Source organism: Pituophis catenifer, unplaced genomic scaffold (assembly GCF_029215685.1).
Source record: "Pituophis catenifer annectens isolate HBS135680 unplaced genomic scaffold, rPitCat1.0.hap2 SCAF_2, whole genome shotgun sequence".
Taxonomy (NCBI): domain Eukaryota; kingdom Metazoa; phylum Chordata; class Lepidosauria; order Squamata; family Colubridae; genus Pituophis; species Pituophis catenifer.
Genome location: NW_027256882.1, coordinates 27,735,761 through 27,760,196, shown reverse-complemented (window position 1 = coordinate 27,760,196; position 24,436 = coordinate 27,735,761). Strand labels below are relative to the sequence as shown.

The 24,436-nt window shown below is 45.4% G+C and overlaps 2 protein-coding genes across 2 annotated transcripts in view; one reads left to right on the top strand and one right to left on the bottom strand.

Moving 5' to 3' along the window:
* LOC139310039 (zinc finger protein 252-like) overlaps window positions 1-12,295 on the bottom strand; it is a 371,392-nt gene extending 359,097 nt beyond the window's left edge. The window contains exons 1-2 of the mRNA XM_070934207.1: window positions 12,263-12,295; window positions 9,401-10,423 (exon numbers count right to left, since the gene is read on the bottom strand). Coding sequence (XP_070790308.1) covers window positions 9,401-10,423; window positions 12,263-12,295 — 1,056 coding nt within the window. The remainder of the gene's footprint in view (window positions 1-9,400; window positions 10,424-12,262) is intronic.
* Window positions 12,296-19,997: 7,702 nt separating this feature from the next.
* On the top strand, window positions 19,998-22,522 carry LOC139309305 (zinc finger protein 84-like). The gene has a single exon (XM_070933356.1). The coding sequence runs from the start codon at window positions 20,051-20,053 to the stop codon at window positions 21,587-21,589; it is 1,539 nt and encodes a 512-aa protein (XP_070789457.1). The 5' UTR covers window positions 19,998-20,050; the 3' UTR covers window positions 21,590-22,522.
* The last annotated feature ends 1,914 nt before the right edge of the window (window positions 22,523-24,436 follow it).

Genomic DNA, 24,436 nt, shown 5'->3' with positions numbered 1-24,436 from the left:
CCTTGCTTTACTTTCAATTTCGCTTTTTCAGCATAGCTAGGGGAAAAAAAATCTGCTCCAGGAATTTACCTCTTTGCAGCTAGCTAGCAAAAGAGCCCTCCGCAAAACAGCTGAGAGTAGGGCGGCTCTTTGAAGCCCCGCGGCAAGAATTTAAAGTTTTTTTCCCTCTAGCCATCAGCTGGGACTCCAGAGGCAGCAATAGATTGGGAGTGGGCAGGGTAAGCGAATGGCAACCGAAGATCAACAGAGGCAGAGGGTGAGGGTGAGTGAAGGCGTGGGGGGGGGGCAAGAGAGGGCTTTGGCAACCCCTGTGAAATGGCCATTCGACTCCCAAAGGAGTCGCGACCCCCAGGTTGAGAACTGCTGCCTCACCCTCACTAGAGGACTCGCATGGGAGAGACCTCTCAAATGTTCAGTCTGTGGACAGTACTTTAGGGCAAAGTAACTCCTTATTGCATACAATAAAAATTCATATGCGGCAAAAGTTGATGAGTTTGGAGAAGGTTTGAATTTAATTTCTGAACTCCCATTGAGTGTGTAGATGAGAATGACTCCGAATACTGGCCTGATCCTTTTTAGTCAACACATCTCGGGTTTAGACCTGTAGTTGGAAAGAAAACATGTGGAAATTTGTTTGATAAATGTGAACTACCTGTTTCTGGATATCATGTATTTATTGTGAAACTCCACCATGTGGAGTTTTCGTCTTCTACCTTCTTGTCCTCCAGATTATGAGTGCCACATTTCCCCATGGATCCTTTTTCTCACGAAACAACACAGGGGCAGCCACTCATGGCCTACCTGGTTGGATGAAGCCCTGCTTTAGATTTTTGTCAATAAAGGCTAGCAGTTCCTCCAGCTGTCACAGGGTCATCGAGTAGATCTTTGGCTTAGGGAGTTTCACCCCCAGGAGGATTTCTTTGCTGCAGTCTGTGGGGTAATAGGATGGGAGCACATTCAAGCCGCTCTTGCTGAATGCCTCCCTGAGGTCCCAGTATTCTTTTGGGATTTTCTCCTCACCATCTAGGCACTTGCTCACCCTAGCTCCCTCGTAACCTTGGCTCTGGGTGGAGTTTTGGCCCCCACTTCTTCCTGGCTATGTGAATGGATTCATAAAAGCCCCTTCCTCCAATTCATATGAGGGTTCCATTTTTGGAGCCAGGCAAATCCAAGCAAGAGGGGTCGCTCCATTCCGAGGACTACAATGAAACTCAGTTCAGTGATCCCCCATCCACTGGTTCAGTTACAAAGTGTGCTGGACTTCCCCCAGCTACCAACCCATCTAGCTAGCAAAATGCTATGGGCACCTTCAGTGTTCTCAGTCTCAGTCCCAGTTTCTCTACCACCTTGGGCCTAATCACGCATCGCATGCACACTGAGTCTAGCATCTTCCCCTGGGTGCCAGCAGCTCCACCGGGATGGTCATGGGGGCCACATGCTGACTTATCAGGGGTCAGAGTCAGTCTCACTCTCCTCTGGGGTGGTCAGAGTTCACAGCTCCTGGCCAGGAGGGGTGAACTCAATAACCTCTACCCCTTTCAGCGCTGTTTCATGGAGCTTGACTAGCTGTTTCTCAGGCTTCCTGCCCCCAACAGTTGTCGGCTTGGAGCTTGGCTTGGTGGGGCAATCAGCTGCTCGGTGCCCCTCCTTCCCACACTTGAAGCATGCTGTGAACCTTGGTTTGGCTGCTGGCCTGCCTTTGGCAGCTCTCTTTGGGGTCTCTTTAAGGACAGAGGGGGAAGGCTTGCTTCAACTTGACTTCCACGGTGCCGATCTCTAGCCCGATCAATTTCCACCTCGGCTACCAACACATACCAGCTCTGAAGGTCTTGGGCTCCCCGGGAGATGCAGCTCTGATTGATGTCTTCATTAAACCCATCTTTGTAGCACTTCATCAGGACTTCTGGGGACCAGCCATGCATGTGGCATGCCAACTCACGAAACTCCTGGGTGTATTCTACTGATTTATGGTCGTCTTCCTCGTCCTAGTCTTGCGTTCAGCTAGAGAGTCCTCAAACCACCTGCTGAGTGCCATCATAAACTGGTTGTAATCCCTCAGCTGGGGGGCATTGTTGTGAAGAGTCACCATCCAATCTGCTGTGGCCCCTTCCAGGGCCATGGTGACACATCTCACTTTGGCTACCTCTGAAGCAAAGTTCTCTCCATATTCCTGCATGTGATTCCAAACTTGAGCTAGGAAGAATCCCAGCAACCATCTGGCTCGGACCGTTTTCTCTTTGAGCTGCAGCTCCTCCAGCCACTCCGTCTCCTCATGGCAGAGATGTGGCTGGGGGGGGGGGAGGTTGACCCCAAGGCTCTCCAGTCTTCCTGGTTGCTCCCGTGGGTTGACATTATGTGCTCAGCCCCCTCAGTGGACTAGGTCTCCAGGTTGGCCGATCTTGCTTAATGTCAGGCCTGCCTCTGTTCAAAACCCAAGAAAGAAAACCCCCGACTCCATTGAGGTAGTGAAGAGGTACTTTTATTGAGTTTGAAATTATGGCGGAGAAAGCAAAGCAAGATCTGATTCAAAAGCACAAAAGTTACAAGTTGGAAGTTTCCCCAAAACGCTCCCCCCCCCAGGGACCCAGGCTGAATGTTCCTGGGGGGAATGATGATCCCATAATACCATATAATACCATGTGAAACTCATCTTCAGGTCTTTTAGTCCATCTGGAGTTACAGGACGGTTGGCCTTGCTTAGTGTAAACAACTCCACTCAGCAGCGCAATAGTTCTTGAGAGCAAACCTCCCTTTTAGTTCACATGGGTCTTCACCACACCAGCTCACTTCCCAAACCTAAATGCCATGCCCCGCCCCACCATTACTATGACAGCCGATAACAAGCATGCATCAAAGGAAAAACCCATGGTGGAGATCCAGCTGACAGGATCCCTGTAATACTTAGGCCTGACTCCCACGCTACCAGGCATCACAGCCTCCTCCTCCTCCTCTATAACTTTTGAAGATCTCTGAACCTCATGTGGGGAAAGAGGGCAGGGCATGCATCTCTGGGCTCCATGACTATGTCGTGGAAACAGCTGTTACTTTGACTGTGCCCGGGATTCATCCCTGGGCCATGCAGGGGATTTGTGGAAGCAGCTGCCATTTTGCCATGCCTGCCTCTACGTCAATATGGTGGCTGCTTCTGAGTCACAGAGTGGGACAAGCTTCTGTTTTGCTACCTTAACACTTTGTAGACTATGTTAATGAGTTGTGGGTGCATTGAAAATGGTGGCTGTCTCCGGGAGACCTCCAAACACGCAGGCCATGTGTCCCTGCGGTGCATGAGAACTCAATAAATACTCCTTGTGCTAGTGTTGTGCTGCAGCTGCTAAAAAAAGCAAATGCAGTCCTAGGCTGCATCAACAGAGGAATAATGTCAAGAAAACAAGAAGATAAGAGAATTACTTTACACAATGCTGGTGATACCACACTTGGAATACTGTGTCAAGTTCTGGTCACCATGATATAAAAATATTGTTGTGACCCTGGAAAGTGTGAAGAGAAGAGCAACAAAGATGAGAAAAAGTCATTAGGAGGGACATGATAGCTGTCTTCCAGTAGTTGAGTGTCTGTCACAAGAGTGGATTGACTTATTCTCTAGGGCACCAGACGGAAGGGTGCGCACAAGCGGGGATACCCTCAAGCGAGTGGCCAGGCTCAGCCAAAGCACATCGAAGGTGCAGAGCAGGGGATTGATTGGCTGACGGGCGAGAGTCTTTGGCGAGGGTGCTCTGGCTTTCTCCGAGCCTGATTCCCGGGGTGGGCATGTGAGGTTCGGTGAGGCCAGCCCTCTTTTCCTGCTGCCCTGAGCTGAGCTGAGGGGCAGCAGCAAAAGGATGCTGGCCTGCCGAACCTCGCACCCCCACCCCTGGGATCAGGCTCAGAGAAAGCTGGAGTGCCCTCACCAAAGATGCTCACCCATCACCCAGTCAACCCGCCTGCTCTATGCCTTCGCTGCGCTTTGGCTGAACTTGGCCGTTCACTTGCAGACGGTATCCCCGCTTGTGCGTGAGAGAGGGTATCCTTGCTTGTATGCATTTGTGTGAGAGAGAAAGAAATGAGAGAGACAAAAAGGGAGAAAAAGAGAAAGAAATAAGAAAATGATGGAGGGAGAGAATGAGAGAGAGGAAAAAGAAACAAGTGAGAGAGAGAGAAGGGGGAGAAAGAGAAATGAGAGAGCTGGTGGGAGAGAATAAGAAAGGGAAAAGAGAGGGAAACAAATGAGAAGGGGAAGAAAGAAAGAACGGAGAGGAAAAAAAAAACAAATGAGATGGAAAGAGAGGGAGGGAGGGAGAAATGAGAGAAAAGGGGAGAAAAATGAGAAAATGATGGGAGAGAATGAGAGGAAAAAAGATGGGAGAGAGAAGGGGGAGAGAGGGAGAGAGAAATGAGAGAGCTAGAGAGAGGGAAAAAAATGAGAGAAGGGGGAGAGAAAGAAAAAAGAGAGGGAGAGGAAAAAGAAAAATAGAAATGGGAGGAGGGAGAGAGAGAGAGAGACCCATTTCCCACAGAAAACACCAGGAGCCACAAAACCTGGGTAGGCATGACTGGAGGGTCAGGTGACTTGGTGGGAGTGACATTGAGTTGGCCACACCCACCCAGGTTTTGTGGTTCCTGGTCTTTTCTTTGGGAAACGGGTCCAAATGGCTCTTTGAGTGTTTAAGGTTGTAGACCCCTGGCCTAGACATACCTAGATCCTTTAACCCATCATCATCATATGGAGGGGGAAGGTTTGGCATGGGTGGCCTGGCTGAAGGGCCTTCAGATAAGCCAATGCGGGGCCTTGGGGCAGCTCTGCAGCCCATGCCTTGCTTTGTCCTCCATCACCACCACCTCACCGCCTTGCTTCGTTCTTCTTTGCAACATGCAGCCTCTCACAGTAAGGAGAATTGCAGGCAATTCTTGTTACTGTGAGAGGCTGCACATTGCTTCTGGGCAGGGGAAGCTTACCCGGTTCCCCTCCACCGTTTCTCTTTTTCTCTCTCTCTATCGCTCACACACACACAGAGAGAGAGATTTGATCTCTTGAACTGCCGCACACTTTTCGCCCAGGAAAAGAAATGGGTGAAAAGTGTTTGGGTGCCCAATAAATGCTAGCCTGCATTGCCAAATGTTTGGGCTGCTGAGCACTGGCCTGTACACCTGTTCGGTGCTGCAGGGGCCAGGGTACAGTTACGCCAAGCCACACACTTTTCGGGCCCTGGCCCTGTGGGTGCTGCAGCTCTCGTGCCAGCTCTGCAAGGCAAGCAAGCATAGGGCTGCCCCAGTTGCCTGTGGTGGTTCTGCAACCACCTCGCCTTCCGCCCAGCACAGCTCACCGCCAAGCCCCGGTTGCTACCCAGCAGCCTTCCCTACCTTTTGCTGTCACTCATGCCCTCTTCACTTCCCGCCTGGACTACTGTAATGCTCTCTACATGGGGCTCCCCTTGAGGAGCACCCAGAAGCTCCAACTGGTCCAGAATGTGGCTGCGCAGGTGGTTATAGGAGCGACATGGCACTCCCATGTAACACCTCTCCTGCGTGAGCTGCACTGGCTCCCGGTGGTCTTCCGGGTGCGCTTCAAGGTATTGGTTACCACCTTTAGAGCGCTCCATGGCTTAGGAACTGGGTACTTAGAAGACCGCCTTCTGCCACCGGTAGCCTCTCACCGGCCAGTACGCTCCCACAGAGAGGGGCTCCTCAGGGTGCCATCGGTCAAAGTGTCGACTGGCGGCCCCCAGGGGTAGAGCCTTCTCTGTGGGGGCACCTGCCCTTTGGAACGAGCTCCCCCCGGAGATACGGAGAATCCTGGATTTACGCACTTTCCACCATGCCCTCAAAACTTTTTTATTCCAACAAGCTGGGCTGGCCTAACTCTTTTTAACTGTTCAATTTTAATTTGCTTTTAAAAAAGGGGTGTTTTGAGTCCTTCGGGAGAAGGGCGGTATATAAATTCAAAGTAAACTAAACTAAACTAAACTACAGTACCTCACACACAGCTGGCCTGAGAGCTGCAGCACCCACCCAGGATTGTAGCCTGGCACCTGCAGCACCATGTAGGCCGGAGTTCCCTGTCCAGCCGGTGAGCAGTTCCCAGGACTGCCTGATTCTCAACCAGCTGGCTGCATGGTAGGAGGGGGCTTCCTGGCCACCTGAAAGAGGGACTGGGTTGCATAAAGGGGCTTTCCCCACCCCCAAGAACCTCTCAAGCACCGGGCTACAGTCCCCACCCCAGGGAGCCTCAATTAGGGCCAAGCCCTTGACAACCAATTGAGGTAAAACTGTTCTTGAAGGAGGCGTGAGATGCGTGGGACCTCCTGCTGCTTTTGCAGCCTCAATCAGCTGCAAAAGCAGCCACTATTCTTGCCATCTCTTCTCCCCACTTTGCCAGGCATGGCAAGGTTTCCTTCCCCTCACTTCTTCCCCTCCCCACCACTCACCTGCCATCCCTAATTGTGCCCCAAAATAATAAGACCCCCTGAAAAGAAGGCCAAGCCCTTACTTCGGGGTTCAAAAAAATATAAGACAGGTCTTATTTTCGGGAAAACATGGTAGATGCAGTTCCATTGAGGATTACCCACTATCTTCAAAAGTGTTGGTTTTTCCCCCAAGTTTGATGTCATCTGCAAATTTGATCAGTTCTAGACCTTCATCTAAATCATTTATGAAGATGTTGAAATGTGCTGAGCCCAAGACCAAACCTTGAGGTACCCGACTGCATGCTTCCCTTAGTGTAGATACAGTTCCATTTAGGATTACCCACCGAGTTTGTTTGGTCAACCAATTGCAAATCCAACTGATGATGGTACTGTGTCTCCCACATTGTTCTACCATACCAAGAAGTAGGTTGTGGTGTCAAGTGTCTTGATGAAGTCCACGAATAGTATCTCCACAGCATTTCTCTCATTCATAATTTAGTTATTTAAAAAAATGCAGCTCGCATCATCAGAGGGACAGAGAGTCGATTGAAATTGAAAAAATTAAATGTATCAGGAGGAGGGAAGGGAAATTGAGGGAGACAGATTGGTCATAGAGATGCAGAATGCATGAGAGACAGATTACAGGTAGCTGAACAATTGTAGTGTGTTAGAAACCCACTGTGAGGAAATCAAGACTTGAGAAAAGGGCTTTATGTTGCTTTTTTTATTATTAAATTTATTTATTATTAAAACTTGTTACATATCTCGCAGTTTGAGGAGACTCTGAGCATCTTGCCTTGCCCTAATGTTCATAGCAACACTGACAATACCCATTTTTTTCCTTGTCAAAAGCTATTTAGGATTTTTATTCAATGCATTTTTAAAAATGAAACATTTTCCAGTGTACATTTTTTTTCTCAAATTGCCATCACCAAGAGGGATGCAACAAATATGTCAGCAATATGGTGCTGCTACCACCCAGCAGCCATCAAAGCATGACAAGTGGGCACTTCAAAAAAAGAGAGATCCCGGCAGGAGTTACTAATAAACTTGGAGATGCTGGGATCAAAACCAGAATCCCTTTTCTCCTCAACTCAATATCCCTACAGGTCTTCTCCATCAGGTTCATCTGCAAGGCAGAACAGCCTCTACATGTGAAATTTTACACTGCTTCTTTTCACTGGGCCTTGGGCCAACTCCCCACACCCGTCACCCATCGTAGACTTGCATTTTGAAGATCTCCCGGGGGCAGCTGTCATTTTCAGTGCACCCACAATTCTTTACGGTGGTCTGCACAGGGTTAAGGTAGCAAAACAGAGCAGTTTCTCCCTCTCCAATATTACAATGACCCAAAAGCAGCTGACATTTTGGCCCCGAGGCAGTTGTGGCAAAATGGCAGCTGCTTCCACAAGTCCACTGCATGGCGCAGGGATGAATCCCAGGCACACTGAAAATAGCAGTTGCTTCCACGACACAGTCATACCACCCTGGGATGAGTGGCTTGCCCATTTTTCCCAACAAGGTAAGGAGTTGTCTTCTGTGAGGCCTGTTGGGGTGGGAGTCAGGCCTAAGGACTGCAGGGACCAAGCGGGAGTAAAAAAGCCTGTTGGGACCCCAAGGGCAGAGGGAAAATCCTGGGAGGACCCCACAGTGGGGTAGAGATGGATTTTGGAATGAAAGCCTGGGACTACGCTATGCCTCCAACTCTGAGATAGTCATTTTTCTGCTGAACAACTTGCATATTTGTTTAACAGTTTTATCAGGAGGAGAACGGGTGGGGTTAGTTAAGCAAAGCAGTCTCGTTTAATGGTCGTTGCAACATGCAACCATAATTGGCAGGCCCCACTAGAGTTGTACATCAATGACTACTTGTATGGTGGCTGGGGAATTGTGGTGCTCAAAATCTGAAGGACACTTAGGTAGAAGCCGGAAACTCCACCTGTGGGAATTCTATAACCAATATACAAAAAAACCCCACCCAAAAGCCTTTTTGAGGAATTCCACAACTTCTCCAAAAGGAAACACGTAGTTAGCCTTTATCAAAGTAACATTTTCCATTTTTTTTCTCTCCAATTATAGGTCTAATCTTGAGATGTGTTGACTAAAAAGCATTAGGCCAGAATTCAAAGAGTCCATTTCTCACCTAAACTCCCAATGGGAAATCAGAAATGAAATTCAAGCCTTCTCTAAATTCAGCTACTTTTGCCTCATCTACTCATCTACTAAACTCAGCATCCTCCTGATGCTCCAAAAGCAGAGTGGTGAGAAAAACTGAATGAGACAAGCGCACCCTGCTCAGCTTCGCTGAGTCACTGAAGCTGCCTGCTCAGGAAACTGGATCCGCTTTTGGAGTGTCTGGCAGACTTGGTGAGCCTGAAGGAACACGAGGCTGTACGCCCAGAGGCTTCTCTTCTCCATGCTAAAAGCTCTTGCAAATGGATGGAAGGCTTCGGGGGAGTGATGTCATGTTGCTTAAGGGTTTCAATCCCTTTGCAAAAGCTTTGGGTGAGAAGCCTGAAGGAACACAAAACTACACCCCAAAGGCTTCCCTTCTCTCTTGCATGAGTGGAGGTGTGTGTGCATACACACATGTGCCAGCTCACCAATCGCAGGTCCTGGTTCCTCTCCCCAGCGCCGGGCCGCCAAGTTGCAAAGGTTGGGGACCACTCCTCTGGTGTACCACCAGGTCAGAATTCTGACTGAAACTTCTCGCACACTCTGAACACTCATATGATTGCTAACCCCTGTGAGTCCACTGGTGTATCATCAGGTTGGAATTTCATGTGAAACAATTCCCATAATCAGGACATTAATACAGTTTCTCCCTGAGGTGAGTCCCCTAGTCTATCACCAAGTTAGAATTATGAGTGAAACTTATCCCACACACTGGAGACTTATGGTTTCTCTCCAGTGGTGTTTCAGCAGCTTAGAATGCTGAGTTTTCCCGCACTTTAGAATCTCATGTCATTTGTCTACTTGTGAGTTTTCTGGTGTATCACCAGGTTGGAATTCTGACTGAAACTTTTCCCACACTCTGAACACTCATATGGTTTCTCTCCTGTGTGAGTCCTCTGGTGTGTCACCAGGCTGGAATTCTGACTAAACCTTTTCCCACATTCTGGACACTGATACGGTTTTTCTCCTGTGTGAGTCCTCTGGTGTGTCACTAGGCTGGAATTCTGACTGAAACTTTTCCCACAGTCAGGACAATCATACAGTTTCTCTCCTATATGAGTCCTTTGATGGGTTACCAGGTGGGAATTCTGACTGAAACTTTTGCTACACTCTGGACACTTATAAGGTTTCTCTCCTGTGTGAGTCCTCTGGTGTGTCACTAGGCTGGAATTCTTACTGAAACTTTTCCCACAGTCTGGACACTCATACGGTTTTTCTCCTGTGTGAGTCCTCTGGTGTGTCACTAGGCTGGAATTCTTACTGAAACTTTTTCCACACTCTGGACACTCATATGGTTTTTCTCCTGTGTGAGTCCTCTGGTGGATTACCAGGCTGGAATTATACATGAATTTTTTCCCACACTCAGGACACTCATACGGGTTTTCTTTGTTATGAGTCCTCTGGTGTACCAACATGCTAGAATTCTGACTGAAACGTTTTCCACTGTCTGGACACTCATACAGTTTCTCTCCTGTGTGAGTCCTCTGGTGTGTCACAAGTCGGGAATTCTTACAGAAATTTTTCCCATACTCTGGACACTCATATAGTTTATCTCCTGTATGTGTCCTCTGATGTTTCATCTGCTTAGAACTGCTACTGAAACTTTTCCCACAATCTGGACACTGATACAGCTTCTTGCCTGTGTGAGTCCTCTGGTGTGTCATCAGGTGGGAATTCTGACTGAAACTTTTCCCACACTCAGGATATTTAAAGGGTTTCTCTTCTGTGTGAGTCCTCTGGTGACTTATGAGATGGGAGTTTCCAATGAATTTTCCCCCACAAACTGGATATTCACGCACTTTCTCCCTGGTGCGAGTCCTGTGATGTATCACCAAATTGCTGGCTTGCTAATGTATTTACCAGAGTGAGAGCATTTGTAGGGCATCTGTCCTATATGTGTCCATCCATCAACAAGAAGAGAGCTATTCAGACTAAATCTTTTGTCACATTTGTAGCATTTCTATGCTTTTCAAAGTAGTGCTTTTTCATTCAAGCTGTTTTTTTCCTCAGAGTGAGGCCTGTTACTGTATTTTCTATGTGGCTGTCTAATTGACTTTTTTTCCCCACCGACTTCCAGATATTTCCCTTTTTTTCTAAATAAAAAATAGTTCACCCTTGACTTTTCATGTAAGTTTCGTATACTCTACTTTTTCGAGCTTGAAATCCCTTCTTGATTTTCTCTCATTTCTCTCTCATCGGCTGAGGAAGATGAAGAATTGTGTGGCTTTGTATAGGAAATGAAAAATATCTTGATTTCTGGCTTGATTTTCTTTCTTTTTCAATGTTGCTTGTTATTTTATGTTGTCCAGAGTGCTCTTATTGCTATCTCTTTGTCTATAAGAGTCAAAAAAAAGTGTAACTTTAATTGTTTATAAAATGGTTACAGATGATGTGAAAAAAGGAAAAAAGTCTGCATTACAATGAATGCCCAAACATATCACAATACAAGAATAACCTCTTACATTATGATTCATTTGACACGTGGCAGACTACCAAGATCCAAGTTCAAATACCCATTCGGTCATGAAATTCTCTTTTTGACTTGGGTCAGTAACAAATTCTTAGCAGTGCAAAGGGTTATTTATCATCAAATATATCTGGAAGTGCTGGGGTTAGGTTATATAATTGCAGATATATGTGTACAGCGAGAAATACCAATAGACACACCTACGAAGGTATATATGTGGAAACTCCATGCGTTTTCAGTCTGTAAATTATCCCAAAATAATTACAATCAAAGTTTCTGAAATAATTTTAGAGATGTGAGGGCTTTAACTTATGATAAGAAAATCACTGTGGATTGTTAAAAGCCTTGGTGGCGCAGCAGACTAAAGTGCTATTAAGTAGCACCAGCTGCCTGCAATTACTGCAATTCAAATCTCACCAGGCTCAAGGTTGACTCAGCCTTCCATCCTTTCGAGTTAGGTAAAATGGGGACCCGGATTGTGGGGGCAATAAACTCACTTTGTATAAAAAAGAACACCACTTGTGGGGGGCCGAAAGCCCTACTAAGCAGGTATATACAAAAGTATGAAGGCTATTGCTTAATGCATTGTAAACCACCCTGAGTCTCTGGAGAAGGGCGGCATATAAATCGAACCATAAATAAATAAATTCCACATGACTGTGAATTCATGACACATGAATGTGAGTTGCAATTGCTGCAACTTGAACCTCGGGGAACAAATAGTAAGCGAGGGCTGCCTATATACAATGGAACATCCCAAAGGCCTTCAATAACTATTTTTTAAAAAAATTCTAAATTCTTGATGAATGTATTTTATCCTCCTTATGTACACTGAGAGCATATACACCTAAGACAAATTCCTCGTGTGTCCAATCACACTTGGCCAATGAAGAATTCTATTCTATTCTATTCTATTCTATTCTATTCTATTCTATTCTATTCTATTCTATTCTATTCTATTCCATTCTATTCCATTCTATTCCATTCCCATTCCATTTATCACAGAAGCCCCTTGATCTCTTTGTACAAAACAGCAGAGAGCTTCTTCTTTAGGGTAGATTATACAGCCCATAAAACAACTAAAATTAAAATTGAAAGCCTTTGCAGCCTTTGTTCACTTATATGGGCAGAGAAAAACGGGGATGCAGCAGTCACCAAAAAGGGAATCTGGGCAGCTAAGAGAGGCAGATTCAGGTGCTTCATCTCCAAGCAAGCCCACCTGGACGCCTCTCAGGTCTTGGTCACCCGCCATTCAGATGCCACTGGGCTCCTCCTAACAGGGTTCCCGCCCTCGGAGGGAGCCCCTCCAGCCACGATCCCTCTCAGTCCAGATCCTCTTCCTTCCCTCCAGACCCTGGGAGGCTGATCCTCCCTAGCAGCCATGAGGGAACGGCGGTGCCGGAAAACACCAGGCGGCCTCACCCTGGGAGCCCATCTGCACCAAATGTGGGGCTGCGGGGAAGGAGAAGGGCTCGAAGGGAGGATTTTAAGGGGACCGGAGAGCCGTTTGCAGAAGTAGCAACCGAGGAGGAGGAGAGGCGGCTGCACAGCGGTTCCCACGGAGCAGAAAAGCTTGCAAGGAAAGGCGGAGAGTCGGAGGGGAGGGGGCGCAACTGGGGAAACCCCCACCTCGCTCTCCTTCCCTCGCCCATGGAATCCCTCCTCCCTTCCCGCACCTGGGGATCCCCCCCCTTCTCCCTTCTCCTGGTCCCCTCCCCCTCTCGCAGCGTCCTTGCCCACCTGGCGCCCCTCCCCGAGAGGGGATCTCCGCAGCCCTGGCTTAAGAAGCATTGGGAGACCAGGAAGGGGGGCAAGGAGGGGCCTGAAACTGGCTCCCAGCCCCCCTTCCCCCCTTTTTTGCCTCCTCTCTAGTCGCAAAAGCTCTCTCCGTTTAACTCCTTCACTGAAGCTCTGCAGGGAGGGGGCGACTGCAAACAATGCCAAAGACAGCCACCCCCAAGGAAAGCCCAAAACCGAGCAATGCCAAAGTCCCCCAACCGGGACAGCAAAAGATCTACACCCCGTCAAGGGAAGGCCAAAAGACCCAAAACAAGGGCCCAGATTAAGAAAAAGATAGTTGCATGTGCTAATCTGCATCTCTAAATGCGAATTAGGAATTCATCGCTAATGAAGATGAGAAATAGAGGTGTTTATTTATTTATTTATTTATATGCCGCCCTTCTCCGGAGACTCAGGGCGGCTTACAATGTGTTAGGCAATAGCCTTCATACTTCTGTATATTTATACAAAGTCAGCTTATTGCCCCCACAAACCGGGTCCTCAATTTACCCACCTTAGAAAGGATGGAAGGCTGAGTCAACCTTGAGCCTGGTGAGAATTGAACTCGCAGTAATTGCAGGCAGCTGGATGTTAAATGCTGCCTTAGGAAGCATTAGCCTCCTACGCCACTCAGGCTCTGAGTGCTGCTGATGTCATTGGACTACAACTCCCACCATCCTTATGAGTGCATAAGGTTAGATATTGTATTCAGCAAATCGCAGTATCTTAATTCCGGGGTGAAGGATGGTGGGAGTTGTAGTCCAATGACATCTGCAAGAGGAGTCTGGGAGGGTCAGTCACTTTTCACTCATCCGTGTTTTGGGCTCTCATAGACTCACACGGCTCTCCTCCCAGAATTGTGGAGAATCCCTTGTTCTGAGTAGGAGGATCCACTTCCTGCCTTCAGTCTCCTCAGGGTTTTCATCTCTAAAATGAAGCTGCACCCAAAAACAATTTGATGCCCCCTTTCCACCAGTAGAGTTACATGATCCCCAAGGATAAAATAAAATTAAGCAGAAGAGCCATCAGACACCCCAGCAAAGCTCTACATCACAATGCCAGCCTAAATGAGGGCATTTCATGCAACCTCCTTTCCTAACTGCTATCAGCATTTGCAGTAATTTTCAGAGATTTTTAATGGAAAGGGATCTTGAAAATCAAGGGGAAGGAACAAGGTATAGTGTTTCCTTCTTGTTTGATTGGCAGCGACATATTTACCTGTTTAGTGCTAAAGGAGGTTTCAAGCAGCTGTTACTTATTTTAATCTCTGTACCTGTTGGAACCTCTGTTTGGTTGTGTAGGAAGTTAGCACCCACCCTTTTCCTGGAAGAATGAAATATTTTAGGAAATATTAAAAAGGCAGAATATTATATTTCCCTGGATGAGAAATGGAGAAACATGTTTTAAAGACAAAGCAGCTTCCTGCCTTCCCCCGCCCCCCCCACACACACACACCTTTGTTAATGGGCCAGAGGCAGAAACTCAGTCCTTTGTCAAAGGACCATAATCTGCAAAACAATAGGACCCATCTAGGACAGAAACTCACCACATGGCACCTGGGAAGATTACATCAGCCAGCAAGGCTAGCTAAGACCCCCCACCCCTTGGGAGTCTGACAACCAATCAGGATACTCTTTCGGGGCCCCAGAAAGTCCAAAGCCAGAGAGAGCATAAAACCCGGGGACTCGCTGTATCTCGCCCCTTTTCTGTTCAGGAACTCAAGCCATGTGATCCTGTCCACCATTAAACCATCTTTCCAAGCAGTCTCCATGTTTCCAGTGTCTTTTTCCCTACTTGGAGCTGAACCCAGAAGGATATTTCTTCCGACAGTTGCTAATAGACTGCACTGAAGCTTCCTACTGTTTATAGTTTGGAGTCTCACAAAGACAAGCCTTGAGAAGTACCCGGCTCTCAGGATTTCTGTTGATAGCTTGTTGGTAATTTTGGAACTCTACTCCTGCCAAATGTGGGTTTTGAAAAGTATCTTTGGGGGAGCAGCTTGAGTGCTACATCTAAAATATCCAGCTTGTTCATACTTGACTTAGATGAAGAGATTGAAAGGGAACTCATCAAATTTTCAGACAACACCCAGTTGAGGGGAATAGCCAACACTTTACAGGGGTGTCAAACTGGCAGCCCATGAGCCAGATGCATCGCGTACAGACCACGCCTATCCCGGCTCCGCAAAGGGAAAAAATGTGATACGTCGCGATACATCACATCATCAAGTTTGACACCCGTGCTTTAGAAGATAAGCCAAAGATTCAGAAAGATCTTGATACATGTGAGCACTGGGCCCTTTTCAGCAAAATGCAATTCAGTGGTGAGAAAAATAAGATCTTACGTTCAGGGAAGAAAAGTAAATGCACATCTATAGAAGAGGATGTACGTGGCTCTAGAACAGTAACTGTGACAGGGATCTAGAAATGCTTACATATGAGCTAGCAGTGTGCTGTAATTGCCTAAAAAGTCAGTGCAGTCCTAGTCTGCAGCACCAGAGGAATAGTGTCAAGACCACATGAAGTGTTAGTACTGTGTCATACTGTATTAGTAAGACTACACTTTGAATACTGCATCCAAATTTGGTCACCAGGATACAAAAAAGGTGTTGAGACTCTAGAAAAAGTGCAGAGAGGAACAGCAAAGACATTTACACATTTCACTTGGCTCAGCTGCAAAGGTTGTTTGCTAGGACTCTGAAAATGACTTGATAGCATGTAATCAGTGAGAAGATCTGGCCAACGCCATCGTTTGAGATGGGACAAGCCTGTTTTTTGGCCTATCGCGAGATGGCAGTCAGATAGGCAGCATCTGGGAGTGGAAAGCCAACAGTACAATAGCGGCCTCTCTGGTTGAGCTTAAAGGAGTTAAAACCATCAAGTACTTTATTGCTAGAAAGGATGGAAGGAGAGGAGAAGGACAGAGGAACTTCCTCTTCCAGAACACTCACGAACAGGAGAGGAGAGTGGTGTGCAGAGAGGCTCTGGCGCCTCTTTCAAGGATCGAATCATCAGATGGAAGGTGAGTTGAGGGCAGGTCGGAGGAGAATCTGGGAGCAACTCAGGCTGTTTGGTTCCCTCCATGGCCTGGAAACAGGGAAGCAACTAGAATGAGGAATAACAGTTGGAAGGGATCTTTGAGGTCATCTAGTCCACTGTTTCTTGTTCTGACTTCAATTTGGAGTTGCACCAATTTGGGTTCAGCCAACCGGTGCACATTTCTGATGGTTGCAATATCCCACACTCAGGATCCCCATTTGTGACCTTCCCAACTAGCTTCTGACAAGCAAAATCAGTGGGGATGCCAGCAGGAAGTTGCAAGTGACATTGCATTGAGAGGACCCTAGTGATGGAATAGACCACCCAAGGCCTCCCCCGACCCACTGAAATCCTAGTGATGGAATAGACCACCCAAGGCCTCCCCCGACCCACTGAAATACCTCATGCTCCCCACAATTGCTTCTCTGTCCCCCCCCCCCAACCTTCCCGTGCTGGGTCACTTACCTTGTGAAGATTTGTCTCCTCTCCAGTGTCTCTGTTTCTTCACCTGCTCCCAGCGAGTGGCGTGAGCAGAGGGAGAGCAGGATGAACGCTCCCTGCTCAGCTTCTCTGATCACTGAGCCTGCCAGCCAGTTCTGGAACAGTGGGCAGCCTCAGTGAGTCTCCTCCAAAGGCTTCCAACTCTATGCGGAAAAGCATTTGTATGAAGTGAGGTTTTGGGGCAGTGAACTCGCATTGCTCCAAGCCCTTCAATAACATGCAACCATTTTTCCTGCCCCGACAGGAACCTTCTGGATGTCCTGATTCCGCAGGATGTCAGGCATCCCATTCTCTGCAAAAGTGGATGGATGCCTTGGTGGCGCAGGCTGACTAAGTGCTGTTAAAGTAGCACCAGCTGCCTGCAATTACTGCAAGTTCAAATCTCACCAGGCTCAAGGTTGACTCAGCCTTCCATCCTTTCGAGGTAGGTAAAATGAGGACCGGGATTGTGGGGGCAATAAGCTGACTTTGTATAAAATAGAACACCGCTTGTGGGGGCCCGAAAGCCCTATTAAGCAGATATATATAAAAGTATGAAGGCTATTGCTTAACACATTGTAAGACGCCCTGAATCTCTGGAGAAGGGTGGCCTATAAATCGAACCAATAAATAAATAAATGCCTGAACTCACGTGAGACCGCGCACCGCAGAAGTTTCCAGTCTCTGTCAGGGCAACAAGTGTTTGAGCGGCCCTGGGCGAGGGGGGGGGTTGGAAACGGAGCGAATTGACCAAGAAAAAGGGGACCTCTCAGAGCAGAAATGCTTTTTTCTCACCAGGATCCTTCACATCTTTCTGGGAAAATTTATTCCAGGGGTGAAATCCAGCAGGTTCTAACAGATTCTGGAGAACCAGGAGCGGAAATTTTGAGCAGTTTGGAGAACCGGCAAATACCACCTCTGGCTGGTGCAGAATGGAGTGGGAATGGAGATTTTGCAATACCCTTCCCCCAGGAGTGGGAGGGAATGGAGATTTTGCAGTATCCTTTTTTTTTTTTTTAAATTTGATTTATATGCCGCCCTTCTCCGGAGACTCAGGGCGGCTTACAATGCGCTAAGCAATAGCCTTCATTCTTTTGTATATTTATACAAAGTCAGCTTATTGCTCCCACAACTGGGTCCTCAATTTACCTACCTTAGAAAGGATGGAAGGCTGAGTCAACTTTGAGCCTTGGCAAGATTCGAACCTGCAGTAATTGCAGGCAGCTGTTCTTAATAACAGGGTGCTTTAGACCACTGTACTACCAAGGCTCTCTTTCAATCCTTCCCCTGGAGTAGGGTGGGAATGGAGATTTTGCAGTATCCTTCCCCTGCCACGCCCATCAAGTCACCCCCACAGAACTGATAGTAAAAAAAATTGGATTTCACCACTGATTTCTCCCTCCTCCCCCCATTCTTCCAGTAAATACATCCACTGCAAATGGCTTTTTTTTCTGGGTGTAATACAAATAGTCCACCCTTACCATTTGCCTCATTTAGTAACCATTCAAGATTATGATGGTACAGGGGAAAAAAAGCTTTGCAAACAATCACTGTATTTTAAACCATCAAATTGTCCCATGATCATCTGTTGGCCATCAGCATGCTTCCCAACCAGCAAAGCAAAGTTAATGGAGAAGAAATAAATCACTAGCAGTCCAGTGATGTCTCACTTAATGTCCACAGTGATTCATTTGATGACCATAAGCAAAGTGATGTCAAAAGCCTGTAGTACAGGCCTGATAAGAGCCTGTAGTACAGTGGACTAAAGCACTGTTATTAACATCTGCTGCTTGCAATTACTGCAAGTTCAAATCTCACCAGGCTCAAGGTTGACTCGGCCTTCCATCCTTTCAAAGGTAGGTGAAATGAGGACCCAGATTGTGGGGGCAATAAGCTGACTTTGTATAAAATATATAAAAGTATGAAGGCTATTGCTTAACGCATTGTAAGCCGCCCTGAGTCTCCGGAGAAGGGCGGCATATAAATTAAAGCAAAAAAAAAAAAAGCCTGCTGCAAAATTGCCAGTCATAATTGTGATCACTAAGTGAGGACTCGCCGTGTTCATTCATCACAACTCTGCAGGCTTCTTCTTCCTACAATTGATAGGGATGACATCAATGTGCAGTAGGGAGTCTCTGCATTGCTTTCCTATTAGACAGCTACTGTCAGACCTGCCCCAGTTAGATCCCTAAGGGAAGAAAGACCCTTGACTCTTAGAGTTCAAAGAACTCTGGATTGAAAGCATTCCAAAGGGCAATTAAATGCTGTTTTCAATCATCCCCCTCTTTCATTCTGACTCTGAAATATGCTTCTTGTCAGGGTGGATTTGATTTAAATCGAGTCGATTTAAATCACTAGTAAAAAGGCTTTATTTAAATCAACTCGATTTAAATCATAATTTTTAAAGAGCAACTGTCATCTCTGCTACTCCTTTGACCCACTGTTGACTCACCAATAGTTCTCACCAGTGTTGCAGAATATACAGCCTCATGCTACATAACTAAGCTCCATTTCATGCTGAATAAACTAAATTATTTATGTATCTTAAATAGAAAACTATCTTACGATAGATTTTTACCCCAAAAGTTTTTTATTAAAATAAATTCAATAAAAATAAAAAATTCCGATTTAAATAAAAAAAATCCGATTTTTTTTATTTTTTTTAAAAAAATCATTGATATTTATCCAGCCTGCTTCTTGTAATCCAGTTTGATAAAAATCTTCCCTTTATTCTGTTATATGTAATATTCATCTTAATTCCAATTCCAATTACAATAATTGCTGTACTAAGAATGTGTATTGACCCAAGTCAACGAGAGTTTCATGGTTGAATGCAAATGTAAACTTGGATCTCTGTAATCTTCAGTGTGACAGGTAAATCATAATTAATCTAAGGTTATTTTAGCATTGCAGCATATTTCCTTTTTGCCTTTAATGTACATGCTTTTCTTTTTTCACATGTTTTGCAACCATTTTATAAACAATTAAAGTTACTCTTTTCTTTGAATCGTATAGACAAAGAAGACGGCAATAAGAGCACTCCGGACAATTGAGAATAACAAGCAACGTTACAAAGAAAAGCCAATCAAGCCAGAAATCAAAATATTTTCCATCTCCTTCAGAAAACCACAAAATTCTCCTCCTTCCCCAGCAGGTGATGAAAAAGAGATTTCAAACTGAAAAGAGTAGAGTATGCGGAACACAAGGATACATTACAGGTAGTCCTCAACTTACAACAGTTCATTTAGTAACCTTTTGAACTTATAGCACCAATGAAAAAACGGACATGACCATTTTTCATACTTATGACTATTGAAGCATCACCATTGTCACATGATTTATATTTGGATGCTTGGCAGCTACCTCCCATTTATTACGGTTGCCGTGTTTTAGGGTCAGGTGATCCCCTTTTGCAGCTGCACAGATATGCCTATTCTGGGAAACATGCAGATTTCAAATCACAACTGAGTATGCACAAAATGATCCACATTGGAGAAAATCAATACTAATGTGGCCAAACTTTAGTCAGAACAGTTCCCTTGTTGCTCATGGAAGGACCCACATAGGAGAGAAGCCCTACAAGGGCTCCCAATGTAGTGAGCTTGGCAACTTGGTGATACATTAGAGAACTCACACCAGGGAGAAACCGTTTGAATGCTCTGATTGTGGGAAGTTTTGGTCTGAATTCTGGCCTGGTGATACACTAGAAAATGCACACAAAAAAGAAATCATATGAGTGTCCTGATTGTGGGAAAGGTTTTAGTCGTAATTCCGGCCTGGTGAAACACCAGAGGATTCACACAGGAGAAAAACCTTTTGAATGTCCTGATTGTGGGAAAAGTTTCAGTCGTAATTCCAGCCTGATGAAACACCAGAGGACTCACACAGGAGAGAAACCCTTTGAATGTCCTGATTGTGGGAAAAGTTTCAGTCAGAATTTCAACCTGGTGATTCACCAGAGGACTCACACAGGAGAGAAACCGTATGAGTGTCCTATTTGTGGCAAAAGTTTCAGTCGGAATTCCAACATGCTGATACATCAGACGACTCACACAAGAAAGAAACGCTTTGAATGTCCTGATTGCGGGAAATGTCTCATTAAAAAATCCCAGCTTATCTATCACCAAAGGATTCACACAGGAGAGAAACCCTTTGAATGTGCTCTTTGTGGGAAAACTTTCCGTCAGAATTCCCACCTGCTGATACACCAGAGAGTTCACACAGGAGAAAAACCGTTTGAATGTGCTCTTTGTGGGAAAAGTTTCAGTGAGAATTCTAAGCTGGTGATACACCAGAGGACTCACACGGGAGAGAAACCATTTGAATGTGCTCTTTGTGGGAAAAGTTTCAGTCAGAGTTCCGGCCGGGCGAAACACCAGAGGATTCATACACGAATGAAATCATATCAGTGTCCATATTGTGGGGAAAGTTTCATGAGAAAATTCCAGCTCATAAGACACCAGAGGACACACACAGGAGACAAACCCTTTCCATGCCCTTTCTGTGGGAAAAGTTTCAGGTACAATTACAACCTGGTGATACATCAGAGAACTCACACGGGAGAGAAACCATTTGAATGTCCTGTTTGTGGAAAACGTTTCACCAGAGATTGCTACCTCATGAAACACCAGAGGACTCACTCAGGAGAGAAACCCTTTGAATGTCCTGATTGTGAAAAACGTTTCCGTCACAAATCCAGCCTGATAATACACCAGAGGACACACACAGCAGAGAAACACTTTGAATGTCCTTATTGTGAAAAACGTTTCAGTCAAAGTTCCATCCTGTTGATACACCAGAGGACTCACACAGGAAGTAAACACTTCGATTGTCCTGTTTGTGGGAAAAGTTTCATTAAAAAATACCAGCTCACAAGGCACCAGAAGATACACACAGGAGATAAACCTTTTGAATGTCCTGATTGTGGGAAATGTTTCAGTAAGAATTCCTACCTGGTGATACACCAAAGGACTCACACAGGAGGGAAACATTTTAATTGTCCTGATTGTGGGAAAAGTTTCATTAGAAAATACCAGCTTACTATGCACCAGTGGATCTACACAGGATATAAACCTTTTGAATGTCCTGTTTGTGGGAAAGGTTTCAGTTATACTTCGAGCCTGGTGACACACCAGAGGACTCACACAGGAGAGAAACCGTATGAGTGTCCTGTTTGTGGCAAAAGTTTCAGTCAGCATTCAAACATGGTGGTACACCAGAGGACTCACACAAGAGAGAGACCATGTTAGTGTCCTGTTTGTGGAAATGTTTCAGTCAGAATTCCAACATGGTGATTCATCAGAGGACTCACACAGGAGAGAAACACTTTGAATGCCCTGATTGTCGGAAAAGTTTCATTAGAAATGTCCATCTCATGAGACACCAGAGGATACACACAGGAGAGAAAACCTTTCGATGTTCTGCTGTGGGAAACATTTCCATTTCAATTCAAACCTGGTGAAACACCATTGGACTCACATGGGAGTGGCCTTTCAAATGTCCAGTCTGTGGACAGTACTTCATACATAAATCACTCCTTATTGCATATAAGAAAATCCACAAAAGTTGATGAGTTTAGAGAGGGGTTGAATTTCATTATTGATTTCACAGCAGCAGAAATTAACTGGGTATTTCCTTTTGCAGAAATTGTGGAATTCCTCAAAAAAGCTTTTGGATGGTGGTTTTTCTATATTGATTATGGAATTCCAACATGTGGAAATTCCGTCTTCTACCTTGTTGTCCTCCAGATTATGCAGTCCAGATTCCAGGACTGGAAAATCACTGCTGCAGAGAGCACACTTGCAGATGTATGGTTCTCCTGAATAATCTAATTAAAAAGCAACCCAAACATGCACAAAAATCCAACCACAGGGGGCGGGGATTGAAAGGAGGGGGGAAAATGACTTGGAGAGAAGAGAAATCTTAGAAATGTTGGAAGTCAAACATTTATTTGGATGCAAATTCTGGTGAGTTCTACTTGTAGCGTAATCAAACTGCTGTTCCTTTGTTCTTTAGCATTGACAAGTTTTTCAGCATTGAAAAAATTTTCTTTATATAGACTGAACTGTTTTTCTTCAATATTGACTGCATCATTCTTTTTACCATTAACAGAGCATACTTACCCAGACATAATTGCAGAATGTATTAGATAAAGATGTGACTGCATGAATGTTCTTTTTCCCTCTTTCTCTAATGAAAGAAGTGCAGATCTCTTGCAAGGGTGTCTTTTTTTCCTCTCTGCATATTTCTTTTATGTACACTGAGAGCATATGCACCAAAGACAAATTCCTTGTGTGTCACACTTGGCCAATAAAGAATTTAATTCAATTCAATTCGGATTCTAGTCTTTACTAACTAAATAATCATGAATGAATTTAATACAATTTTTAAAGATATATTGAATGATCCTGAGAAAACTGAGTGAACTTTTACTCTATAGTCTACATGGATACATTTATTTATTTATTTATTTATTTATTTATTTATTTATTTATTTATTTATTTTTATTTGTCAAACACGTATAAGATTACAGATATAAGTTTAAACATGATTATGAATACAGGATAAAGATAGAATCTGGTAGTGCACTCCAGGCATTGACCACTCTGTTGCTGAACTCATATTTTCTGCAATCGAGTTTGGAGCGGTTTACCTTAAGTTTGTATCTATTGTGTGCTCGTGTATTATTGTGGATGAAGCTGAAGTAGTCATTGACAGGTAGGATGTTAAATAAAGGTATGACGTTAAATAAAGGGACCCATCTTTTTTCCCCCTGGAACAGCATTGGGCAGCCACCCTGGGTCAAGGCAATTAGATGAGCCTTCTCTTTAAATTTTTGTCTATCAAAGCCCGTAAATTCTCCATTTCCCTATGAGTCATTGAATAGATCCCCTAAACTCCAAATACCCTCCAATCATCACCCTCTTTCATTCTGACTCTGAAATATGCTTTTATAGTCCAATTTGATAAAAATCTTCCCTTTTGCCAGGTATGCTACCATGTCCTTTGTTAGGGGCAGCACAGTGGTGGGATTCAAGTAATTTAACAACCAATTCTCTGCCCTAATGATTTCTTCCAACAACCAGTTTGCCAAACTGCTCAGAAAGTTAACAACCGGTTCTCCCGAAGTGATGCGAACTGGCTGAATCCCACCACTGGTGCAGCAGGTATATATTTTGAACACACATACCATTTAGCCCTCTACAGCATCTTTGGCATTTAGTCAAGCCAGCCACATGACCACGGAGACGTCTTCAGACAGCGCTGTCTCTTTGGCTTTGAAACGGAGATGAGCACTGCCCCCTAGAGTCGGGAACGACTAGTACATATGTACCTAGTCTCCCCATAGGTGTTTCAGTGAGAATTCCAAGCTGGTGATACACCAGAGGACTCACACGGGAGATAAACCATTTGAATGTGCTCTTTGTGGGAAAAGTTTCAGTGGGGTGATATGATAGCAGTCTTTCAGTATTTGAAGGACTGACACAGAAAAGAGGAAGCATACAGCTAATCTTCACAAGCTAAGTACATATTTCACTGTTTCACTTGGCTCAGCTGCAAAGGTTGGTTGCTAGGAGACTGAAAATGATTGATACCACGTAATCAGTGGGAAGATCTGGCCAATGGCATCGGTAGAGAAGGGACAAGCCTGTTTTTTGGCCTCCCTATCAGATGCTTTAAGACTTGTGGACTTCAACTCCCAGAATTCTCCAGCCAGCATAGCTGCCAAGTTTGGGGACCCCTGACGTAATTGGTGGGAAGATCTGGCCAATGCCATAGGTAGAGAAGGGACAAGCCTGTTTTTCAGCCTCCAATCGCGAGATGGCAGCATCTGTGCCTAGAAAACCAACAGTATAACAGCGTTCTCTGTGGTTGAGTTTAAAGGAGTTAAATCCATCAAGTACTTTATTGCTGGAAAGGATGGAAGGAGAGGAGAAGCACAGAGGAACTTCCTCTTCCGGAAAGGAACACGAGGTTAGAGTGGAGTGCAGAGAGGCTCTCACGCTTCTTCCAAGGATGGAAGCATCAGCTGGGAGGTGAGTTGAGGGCAGGTCGGAGGGGAATCCGGGAGCAACTCAGGCTGGTTCCCTCCACA

What these genes read in the sequence shown, in the direction of transcription:
- LOC139309305 (XM_070933356.1), top strand. Translation starts at nt 20,051, where the DNA reads ATGCACACAAAAAAGAAATCATATGAGTGTCCTGATTGTGGGAAAGGT.